Below are 12,299 nucleotides of genomic sequence, written 5' to 3'. Positions count from 1 at the left end.
GAAGTCAGAGGAATTTTGGTTCTCTTTTACCTTCATGTGGATTCTGGGTCTCTGACTCAGGTCATCTAAAATTTTATCTTCCTGATGGCCCACAATTTGGTACTCTTTGGAGAACAGACTCCTGTAAGCTGTGCCCTGACTTCCGCATGCATGTTATGGCTCATGGTGCTGCCTCCCCACCAGAAAAAAAAATGGTGTGTGTGGGGGGGAGAGAGAAATATTAATGTATCTTTGGTACAGTGTTTGCTTATCTAATGAACTATAAATCCAGGCTCAATACTCAGCATTCCATTAAACTGGTACAGAGATGTACAACTGTAATCTAAGTACTTGAGAACTGAAGGCAGGAATTAGATATTCAAGGTCACTCTTGGTTACATAAGAACTAGTTTGAAAAACTAAAACAAAATCACACCAAGTCTATCAAACTTGTATTAAACATTTAACTAGTAAGATTTGATTACACACACACACATACACACACACACTACACTACACTGTCTAGAGAGGAAATTGGTTATTTTAAAATTCAGATATAGCCTTGTGTACTGGCTGGTTTTGTGTCAACTTGACACAAGCTGGAGTTATCACAGAGAAAGGAGCCTCAGTTAAGGAAATGCTTCCATGAGATCCAATGTAAGGCATTTTCTTAATCAAGGTGGAAGGGCCCAGCCCACTGTGGGTAGTGCCATCCCTGGGCTGGTAGACCTGGGTTCTATAAGAAAGCTGAGCAAGCCAGGGGAAGCAAGCCAGTAAGTGACATCCCTCCATGGCCTAATCCCTTCATGAACACACAAAGAACAAAACTGGGCTGTTGAGGTGGTTTAGCAGGCTAAGTCATACCCCTCAAGCCAGTTCAATCCACAGAGGACAAAGTTAACCTCCACACGCACACATACAAAAAGATAAATGCCCAAGAATCGTTAGCCAGTGCAAAATGGAGCCCTTGTTTTGTTGTGGGCTCTTTGTTTCATTTTGTTATTTTCTATGTTACTTTTTAATAGAAAAGAGAGAAGTGGGGAGATGAAGTTGGGTGGATAGGATTTGGGGAAGATAAAATAATCACGAAACAATTTATCCCACATATTCAAGTTGGAACATGTTAGGGTCTAAGTACTACTCAAAGTGATCTATAAATTCAGTGTGATACTCAACAAAATTCCAATGACTTTTTGCAGGCACAAAAAAATTCCATTTTAAAATTTACATGAATCTTAAGGGAACTCCAATAGCTCAACAACCTTTAAAATGGACAAAGCACATAAATATAAATACATAAATCTTTTTAAAAATGAACAAAAGTACAGATACTTATCTGTATAGATAAATAAATTATACTTATCTCATAAATATATTTACTTCTCTTGAATAGATATAAATGAATGGCAACAGAGCCTATGAAAACATGAAAAAGTCTACTAATCATAGAAGAAATGCAAAAATCAAAAAGTATGATAAGGTATTTTCTCATATCTACTAGAATGAGTTTTATAAAAACAAGTGCTTAAGGCAGCCAAGGAAGTTCAAGAAATTAAAAATAAACTAATATTTGATCCAACAACCCAATCAAGAGTAGTGTCTAAGGTGACTACTTATATATTTAGTACTATTAACAAAAGCCAAGAGGTACACACAACCCAAACTATTCATCACCAAGAAAGGAAGAAAAAGATGTGGTATATCCATATAGCAGCATATGTTTAATCTTTAAAAGGAAGAAACTTCTACTGTATGGTTGCAACAAGGATGAATTTTAAGGATGATATGATAAGTTTAAAAAAAAGCCAATTTTCACATCAATGTAAATTTGTTACAATTTTTCAAAGTAGCAAAAGCAAATGAGTACTTAGTATCCAGCTATAAAAATGTATAGAAACTAGAAATTGTCCCAATATAAGATAAAGATGGACACAAACTACTTTATCCAATTTTATCTTTGTCAAGTAAGTAGTCATGCTACATAGAAATGTAAGGAAACTTCAGTGCTAAAAGCTATAAACATACCAGGTTATTCTGATTCTATCTGTTGAACCTCTGGAGTCTAAAACTATACAAGTTAAGGTAGATCTTCAAGTTGATATCATTCTGTAAGGAAGTGAAGACCTACATACAAAAATCAATGTTCTGTTTTCTTCTAGGGAATTTTACTAAAACAAGCCCCACTACTCCCACATCCCAAAATTAGCTCAGGGGAGGGGCAGTGTGTTTGCACACTGCAAGTGTGTAATTGACAGGGTTTTATTACTAGCCTGGACCTCACTATGTAAAATCAGGCTACCCTGGAACTCCCCAAGATCTGACAGTCTCTTCCTATATCAATATGGACTATATAACAGCCCCAAAAGCTGTATTTGAAGTCCTTTAAACTACTACAAATTACTGAATAGCTCAAAATAGAAACAAAGTATTAGTTATACTAAAAGCTGTTGGGTAATATAAAGTGCTTTATAACTGAATGTACCAAAAAACATTTCTCAAACACTGACATTTCTTTGGGGAATAAGGACTATTCACACAGATGAAAAAAAGAAAATAGCCTCTGTAAGGGAGATAGATGGCTCAGTGGGTAAAGTCCTTGCACTGGAGTCTGATCGCCTGAGTTTAATTCCCAAGTCCTATATGATGGAGAGTTCCCTCTTGTTCTTTTCTCTGGCTCTACCAAATGTCTCAGAAGTCTATAACTCATCCTTTTTGTTATTTATTCATTCAAAACATGTTCACATGGCAGGCACCACACTTTCTCTGGTTTTATACATATATATTCTGCTTTAGCAGTGAATCACCAAACATGAGGCTGATAAGCAGATTACACTTCTAACCTGTATTCCTTTCCTAAACTCCATTTGCAAACATCTAAGGAATAATGGCTAACACTGATAAGAACTGTGAATTACTTTGCAAATAATATTGAATCTCCAAAAAAAAAAAAAAAAAGAATAAAAAAGTGTTGAAGCCTGGTAATGCTCTGCTTAAAGTTAGCACTATGCAAGTGTTCATTATTTTCACAAGATTACCAAACTATCATATATGTACACTTTCTTTTTACATATACAATGTTATAATAGGGGTTTGTTTGTTTTTAAGTTTTTGGAGACAATGTTTCTCTATGTAGCCCTGGCTATCCTGGAACTCTGAGATCTACCTACTTCTGCCACCTGAGTGCTAGGATTAAAGGCAAGCACCACCATCTCTAAGTATTCTTAAAGATTTACTTTTATTATTAAGACTTATATTAAAATATTTTATTTGTATGGGTGTTGCCTCAGGAGGCCAGAAGAGAGTACTGGATCTGTGGGAACTAGAGTTTGGGACCATTCTAAGACAATTTATGTTAGTTCTAGGAACTAAACTCAGGTCCTTTGCAACAATTGCTGAGCCATCTCTCCAATCCTGTTTTTAGTTGTACATACACACACACACACACACACACACACACACACACACACACACACACACACACACACAGGTTATGTGTACCTTAAGAAAGCCAGAAAGAACACTGTGTTGGATCCCCTGGAGGTGGACTTACAGGCAGCTGTGAGCCAGCAGGTGGGGGAGGGGAGTGTAGAGAACTGAACCGTGGTGTTTTACCTGCTGAGTAATCTCTGTAGATGTCCATAAAAATGTTTTAAAAACCAGGTCTGATGGATCACACCAAGCTGAGGCAGCAGGACTATCTTAAATTTTGAAGGTAGCTGGACTAGATGGTAAGTTCCAGACCAGTCTGGACCACAGAATAAAACTGTTTCCAAATAAAGTAATACTTTTAGTCTTATCTTCCAATTTCCCATTTTAGCATCTCATGAAAAGTCAAGAATGAGGGCTGAAAGATAGCTCAGCCAGTAACAGCACCTGATGCTCTTCAAGAAGATCCAAGTTTAGTTTTCTGCACCCACATCATACAACTCATGACTACTCCACAGTTGGGGGGCGTCTGCTCTTCATGGGCACCTGCTTATATTCTCTCATATTTTCTCTCACTCTGCCCCTGCACACGGGTGGATGTGCACATTCATAACTCTAAGTCTTAAAAAGTTAATGACTGTGACCATAGCACAGCTATTTGTATGAAAACACATCTGTCTCTGTCTCTGAGCACAAGTGTAAAACTCTCAGAGCACATACTCTAATCAAGTACCAGTTTCAAGTGAATTACCCTTTTCAAATGCCCTTTAACATACAGAATATTAAAAAAGAACAAAACCTAAAAGCACAATGTTTATTTTATTAATTTGATCTCTATGCTTTAGGAGTTATACTTCACAGGGCTTTATCAAACATGAAAAGATGCCATACTTGAAAGATGACCTTAATCTGTGTCCTAACAGAGCAGCACCATGAACAATTATGGATAAGGACAATGTTGACCCTTCAATCTTTATTAAGTAGATTAAAAATGTAAGTAATTCTAACACTGCCAGTTACTGCGTTTCTAAGCCCTAGAACTCATTTATTTCACCCTTTATCATTTCTTAGTAATAATTAGCCAGTTGTGTGACAATTACCTTTAAGCATTCTATATGCTATACATTCTAACTTATCTATATAAGAATGGTCCTATCTATAAAGTCTTTAATGATCTGTCCATCCTCCCATTTTATTTTTCCAAGTCCTTTTTAATCATTTCTTACAAGATCCCCTAACTACTTTTAGGATAATCAGTACTTCAACACAATCACTAAGACTTCTTTATCATATTACCTTGGGATTTTCAGAAATCCCAAGTCTAGAATTATATTAAGTATACTAGAGTTAATTTAACAGTTCTGATTTAAAATTTTCATTAATATAACCTCTTTCTTATATTATGACTATTTTTTTGTACCTTTTTCTTAATGAGCCTTGCAGATTCTATTAGGTTTATTTCTGTTCAACAGGCTTACAGCTATATATAAAATGGGCAATGCTGGGGATATAGATTAGTTGTGGAGGACTGGCTTACATAATAAACAGGAGTTAATTTAAACTTAATAAACCATTGCTGTAACAGGATTGCAAATTTTTGTTTAGTTCAGACAAAATCTCCTTCTGTAGATCAGGCTGGCCTTGAATTTACTCAGGCTAGTTCTAATACTGGGATAACAAGTGTACACTACCATATCCTACTAAAGAAAGTTCATTTTTGTATGATTCAGCAACAGAAAATTTACTGAACTTACTGGTACCTATTTTTGTGTGTGATGAACTGAATAATCATACCACCTATAAAATTTTTTTTCTTCCTTCCCTACTGAATTGAAACTAAGCCCTACCACTGATACTAACACCTATTTTATACTAATCATTGCAGACATAATAAATTGGGCATCTATAAATTAAATCTATAAATTAAAAGTTTATAGCATCGGTAGGCACACTTTCTAAAAGCCATGTTCTAGGTTAGGAAGTATTGTATTTAATCTTCACCTAAAGAAAAGGTGAATAAAGAAATCAAATCTTTGGGCTGGAGAGATGGCTCAGAGGTTAAAAGCACTAACTGCCCTTCCTGAGGTCTCAGCAACCACATGGTGGCTCACAACCATCCTCTAATGAGACTCAATCATCTTCTAATGAGACTCAATGTCTTCTTCTGGTATGTCTGAAGATAGTGACAACAAACTCATATATATATAATAAACAATTCTTTAAAAAAAAAGAAAGAAAATTTTAGAAAAGTTAGTGATCTGGCCCATAGACTAAAGAAATGGAGCTTAGATTCAAATTTAAGTTCAACTAGCTCCCAAAGGCAATGTAAAGCAAACCTACCCATACACTTCAACATTCTATACATGGTTATTCTGGCTTACTCTATAACCCCTTCCTCACTATACACTACAACTAAGGATTACACTCTAGGTCTTGGACACGCTAAGCAAATACTTACCCAGCTATACCCCAGTCCTTTCAATCCACTCGCTAGGCTATTAGTTAAATATATATAGAATTCCAGAAGTCTAATAGCAACTATTCCTATTTCAAACTCATACATTTAATATATGCATCCTAGGTCTCTGATTCAACAATGGGAAGACTAATACAAGATAGTTGAAAAAAATTTACAACCAGTAAAATCCTATCTTCATGATTGGTTTCAAAACCCATTCACCTGGGTTTTCTTTACTTTAAGACAGTGCTATTAACTCTACACATTCAAGTACAAAATATAAGGGAAAAAGCAAAAACCTAAAGTCAATGATTAATCAATCAGCCCATGGGAGGTGATCATTTGCCTGCCCAAAATATTTTAGTGATCTAAGAAATATATTTCCAAAGAAATGTCAAACTCATTAGATGAGCTGCTTTCTTTTGACTAGAGATTCTTAAACGCTCACCACGTATGATGACTCATGACTAGAATGTTAACACTTGGAGGCTGAGGCTGGAGGTCTAAGAGTTAAGAATAAGGGGAGTAATTATTTTGCACATTTATACAATCTTCATTCTCTGGATTAAAAAAATATTGATAAAACTGGTAAAAATGTTTCCAAATGATCATTTAAATAGCAACTTTATTGAAGGTAAAATAACATTTAGACATCAATGATACCAAAAATTACAGCTAAGAAAATAACACTAGTTTAAGTACCAGCTTAAGATTTAAGTTATCCAGAGAACAGACAAATATTTGCTCAAATATGAAAATTACAAGAAATGCTTGAGGTTTTTCTCAAGAGTAAGTGAAAAGAAAATGGCTGTCTAAAACACTAAAAGGTTATATTTCTGCTCACTGGGGAATATAAACAACCTTTTGATTACATATTTGTGTATCCCATAAAACCCGTTTAAAAGCTCATGTACTGCTGGGAGTGATGGAACATGCCTTTAATCCCAGCACTCAGGAGGCAGAAGCACATGTTTCTCTGTGAGTTTCAGGCCAGACATGGCAACATGTTGAGCCTTTGGCTCTAAAAAAATCCCTTGAGTACTATGAAAAACTCAGTTAATAAGAGGGTGAAAGAAAGTCTATTATAAAAATACCAGAACTTGCCTGCCCTGCAACAAAAATTACCTTAGGGCCCTCAAGACAGATCAGTAGGTAAGAGCACTTGCCTTACAAGCCACATGACTCTGGTGGAGGGAGAGAATTGATTACTGAAAAGCTGAAACCCCACCTCCACAGGTGTGCTGGACACACACGTCACTGTGCATGGATACACACCCACAGGAAACTGTATGATAATAAAAGAATTATGCTAAACTGAGTGTGGCTCTTATAGAAGCACACTATAGGTTGAGGCTGGGAAGTCAGTAGTTTCAGGTTATTTTTGGCTACAGAGTGACCTCAAGGTTAGCCTGAGACTCATGAGACTCCCCCCTTCCCCACCCCCCCAAAATGAATAAAAACAAAAGGGACTCTTTTTGGTGTGATGGCAATGCCTAAAAGTCCAATACCTAGAAAGTGGAAACAAAAAGACCTACAGTTAAGGTTGAATGTGAGGCTAACACAATCTACATAATATCTTTGGTTTTTGAGTGTGTCCTCCCTACGTTTTTTCTTTTCTTTTTTTAAAAGAACAGTATACCTTCTCAAAACACAAGTTTTTCAACTCAAAACATGAGTTCTCCAACTAAACTCACTTTCTGCCATGAAGCCATCTTGTTTACTATTTTCCAGAAGAGAACCTGCTGTGTCTTGTGCCTCCCACCCATAAACTAAGCATCTTACCAGAAATATATGAACACATACAAAGAACATTTAAAATTTTTTTTCAATTGGAAGCAAACCTTCAAAAAAAAAATATGACATCCTAAGTTTACTTTGTCCTTTAAAAAATATACAAAACAGGAAAACAGAAAGTGGAACTCTGCAGCACAAAGGTTGAATAAATGCTCAACACAGAAATGTTTAGTATAAGTTATCACAAATCAAGATAATCTATTTGGAACTTGTTTACAACATATCATAATAACTCTTTAGTATATCATTACAAATACCAAAGCTAGGTAGAGCAACTGCCAGCGAGCATGAAGAATTAGTATTCCATCTCCAGCAAGAAGTAAAGGTGAATCTAAGGTAAATTTAGTCAAATATATTGTATATTACATTAATATGACTAGGAAAGCTAAGAACCAGAATTGAGATTTTTGGATGTTTACTCTGAGTTATCGATAGTCAATGACCATGAAGCAACTTATCCATATGTAAAAGACTTAAAACACTTCCCCATGTATGAGATCTTTCAAATTAAGGAACAGATACATATATACGTGTAAACTAAGGTTTCCACCTCTTAAAGTTCCATTATAACTGTTTCCAACCAGAATCAACAGTATTAATGTTATTTATTCATCTTCCTCAAACATTAGCATTATTGTACATGAATTCTTGTGTTTAAATACCAGTGATTTTCATAGATGCCTATGTAAAAAGACCGTGTCTTAATAATTAATTCTGGTAATACATGCAGTTATCATCAAGACTAGTCTTTTTGGTTTTTTAGAGATTTATTTTATTTATGTAACTACACTGTAGCTGCCTCCAGACACACCAGAAGAGGGCACTGGATCCCACCACAGATGGTTTCGAGCCATTATGTACTTTCTGGGAATTGAACTCAGAACCTCTAGAAGAGGAGGTCAGTGCTCTTAACCACTGAGCCATCTCTCCAGTGCCAAGACTAGTCTTTTAAAATATACATTACCAACCAATTCAGTAGCCAGAATTTATCAAGTTTACTTAAGCTGGTATTCAACATTCTCACACTACTGACTGGATTAAAATAATTTTAAAATCTATAGGCCTTCATTTTTGGGGAAAAAGAAGTTAAAAAGTGCTCAACATTCCTGCTCCCAATTTTCAGTACCTAAACAGTTAAAATGCAAATCTGTCATTCAGTGAATACTAAGAAAACAGAAAAATTTATACAAAATGAACAGAAAATTTTAATGGTTAAACACAGCATTTCCTAGAACACATGTTACTCATTAGCAGGAGATTTATGGCCACAGAGGCCATTAGCTATCTTGTTTCTCAAAAAAAAAAAAAACAAAAAAAAACAACACATTTTTCTCAGCACTGGCCTCAACAGACTGCCACGTTAAGATTGAGACTTTCAACAATCAGTAAAATACTCATGTCAGCAACATTTCCAATTTTAACACCTCTTTTAAAAAAAACAACTGAGGGCATTTCACCTTTTTTGATTGACAGATTTTTCTCTTTCAGTAATATATAAAACAGTACCTCTTGTAGTAAATCGTATCTTAGGATTTCACAAAATCAGGTATCCTTTTTTTCCCTTTAGAACATTCAGCTCTCAAATATTAGCAGGTATCCCCCATTTTACAGAGGAAACTCAAAAAATATGTCCCAATGACATAAAAGCTACTGTTACACTAAAATTTTGTTTTCCAATGAAGCTCTTTTAAATACACGACTCACCTAAGGTAAATGAGATGAAAAAAAAAACTATTTGAATTTAACCATGATGATCCTGACATGCTAAAATATTCGATATAATGCATACATAAAGCTGTATGCTTGCTGCATGAAACGAGACTGTCTTACGATGATCCATAAACAGTACAATAAATACACTGTTTTGCTTTTTTTTTTTTTTTTTTTTTTTGGTATAAGGAATTACAGCTGCTTTATAGCACTGACAGCTATCAGAAGGTAGAGGATTCATCCCAGGCACTCGCATTCCTTTTCCCCAGGGGAAAAAGACCCCAAAGGAGAATCAACAGTCCACCTGAAACTGTCCTCCATGGTTACAGGGACTATGCACGCATCATCTGCACTAGGAACTTCGCACATCTTTTGAGTCTAACAGCTTAACAATTCACAGGTGGTTGGCATATTAATATCTCTCCGAGCAAGAAAACCAAAGGGAATGGGGATGGATGCAGTGACGCTGGCAAACTGGCAGTTAATTTGAGGGGCTGGGGAGGGGGATGTCGGGGCGGGAGGGGGCCCATGGCCAAGGTACCGACAAAGACATGTTATCTGGGATCCGGGGGCGTCGCGGTAGAGGCCGCTGAGCCTCAGACTCGGTGCGAGGCCCCTTCGCTCACTCTCTCCATTCCCGGAGCCAAAGGACGATAAGAGGTGGGGGCTGACAGGGTGGAGGCGGGGACCGGGAAGACGAGGGGCCGGCGGCGGGCGACTCGGCTCCGCTCCAAGGCCGCGGGAGGCCATTTTACCTCCGGGGCCGTCCAAGGCCCCAGCGGCCCTCCACGTCCCCAACCCTCCGTAGTCATTCCCCTCCCCCCATCTCTGCCCCCCCCAGGGGGGCCGCTCCCCGATGCCGGCCGGACCGGCGGAGTTCGACGTGACAGGGAAGGGCGGGTGTGGGGAGGGTGCGGGGCCCGACCGCGCCTGCCGCGGGGCCAGGGCTCCGGGCGGGGGCGGGGGCGGATGCGGCCGTGGGCCGGAGCGTCGGCGGGAGACCGACCGCGGGGCGCGGAGGGAGAAAAGGGAGAAGGCGGGGAGCCGTTACCTATACTGGGCCGCAGCCGCCGCCGCCGCCGCCCCGCTGTGGGTGAATCCAAAGTAGTTGCCGGTCGCCATTTTGGCATCTTCCCCCAGCCGGCTGGGCACTGCGGCGGGCACGGAGAGTCAGGTCCCATGGCGGGAGGGCAGCCGTGAAGGGGTCGGGTTGCCGGGGGATGGCAAGGGAGAGAAAAGGGGCCGTGAGAAGCCGCCCTGGCCGGCCGGGCCGCGGCCGCACAGCCGTCCGCCTCCCTCCCCGCACTCCCTCACTCACTCGCACGCCCGGGTGGCGGCCGCCGCCTCCTCCCCGGAGCTGGCCCCAACCCCCGCGCCTACCCGCCACCCGGGGCCAGGGAAGGGCATGGCAGAGGCCTCAACGGGCCACATTAGACTCACCATAGGTGAAAGAAACTACAGGGCATATGGGAATCATGGGCTCGGGCTGCTGCTGCTGAACTCTGAACTCTCACCCGCTGCCTCCCTCCTCTGCCCCACTCCTCCACAGCGGAGAACAGACCGCCGCCGCCGGCCGCACAGCGCAAGCGCGCTAGTGCGATGCATCCTGGGAGATGTAGTCCTCACGCCCCGCGCCAACCCCACCCCCCACCCCCGAGCTGGCGCAGGGCCCCCCGAGAAGCAGATTTCTGGGGTGCGGGTTTGGAGTTTTCTCGTGGGACAACGGGACCAGCCCTATCCCAAACGATGGTGACTCGCACCCGCTGCGGGACGGCTACAAAGCAGAGGAACAGCGCCTCTCCGGGCCGCGGGGGAGTCGGGGAGCGTGACCAGATAGAGTGACGTCTGTTGGCCTTTTCGCCGCCTTACTTTTTCACTGGTTTCCTTTACTTTTGCGTCTGCGTTTGTTCTCTGTTTCAGCCCTCCTCTCGCGTTTAATTTCCACTAGCATTTGAATCTGGCCTAATTCCTGTTGCTTGTCACTAGCCTTTGAAAGGGGGAGGTGGGAACGAGGAGGGAAAAGCAGAGGAAGTGCTGCACCAAGCATCTGCCCAGAACGCTGCCCGTCATCGAGGTCACACATTTTGCCAAGCCCCCGCCCCACCTCACAGACTCCTTCAGTCTTTCAGGGTTTTGTTGGCTCCCGCAACAAGGTGTTGGGCGTTGTAAATGCTAGAAACGTTACATGTTGTAGGAGCAAAACAAAATCCCTGTTCATATGGGAGTTTTGTTCTGGGAAGACTTGAAACACCAGAGCCAAAGACAGAAAATGTGGTGGGTGGTATTGGAGCTTTAGGAAAAAACAAAACAAACAAAAAAAAAAAAAACAAAAAAAAAAAAAACAAAAAAAAAAAAAAAAAAAAAAAAAAAAAAAAACAGGACAATGAAGATTGGTTAGGGCGAGCCCTGGAATAGAGATCTGACAGAAGCAAGAAAATCACCCAGGTAGATCAGTAGAAGAAGGACAATGGAGGAGCTGTCAATAACATCAAGGAAGTCATTCTGGCCAGAACCCAGTGAGGGAAGGACCAGTTCAAAGGTCATAGTGAGAGTGCCAGATTTACTGGGTGGGATGGCACACATCTACAAGCCCATCATTTGGGATGCTGAGGCAGGAGGATTTCCAGAGAGCTCTAGGCCTGCCTACACTACAGAGGGAGGGAGACTTTGTCTCAAAATACCCAGTATCCACTCCTACCTGCGCACCGAGAGTGCTAGGTCTCTCCAATACTTTATATAAACATGGCTCTACTGCAAACAACCACGTTCTTCATTCTTCATCACAGACCTTTCCCGTTATCTCTATTTTCACAGGCCAGTTTCAGCCACCCCTCCCCCACCTCACACACCCTTTTCTTCTCTACTGCTGGGGATGGAGCTGATCTGAGCGCTGCTCTCTCTTCCTCCCTCCCTCCCTCCACCCCCTCTCTCC

At 40.4% G+C, this 12,299-nt stretch overlaps 1 protein-coding gene across 5 annotated transcripts in view; it reads right to left on the bottom strand.

The window, feature by feature from the left end:
• ZFR (zinc finger RNA binding protein) overlaps positions 1-10,917 on the bottom strand; it is a 57,506-nt gene extending 46,589 nt beyond the window's left edge. For all 5 annotated transcript variants that reach the window (XR_013975454.1, XM_080933755.1, XM_080933757.1 and 2 more), the window contains exons 1-2: positions 10,808-10,917; positions 10,419-10,518 (exon numbers count right to left, since the gene is read on the bottom strand). Coding sequence is in view for 4 of the 5 variants with exons in the window: in XM_080933755.1 (XP_080789881.1) it covers positions 10,419-10,518; positions 10,808-10,844 (137 nt within the window). In the remaining variant the exon portion in view is untranslated. The remainder of the gene's footprint in view (positions 1-10,418; positions 10,519-10,807) is intronic.
• Between the last annotated feature and the right edge of the window lie 1,382 nt (positions 10,918-12,299).

Source organism: Micromys minutus (genome assembly GCF_963924665.1).
Source record: "Micromys minutus genome assembly, chromosome: 20".
NCBI classification, from domain to species: domain Eukaryota; kingdom Metazoa; phylum Chordata; class Mammalia; order Rodentia; family Muridae; genus Micromys; species Micromys minutus.
This window is presented reverse-complemented; position numbering and strand designations above follow the sequence as displayed.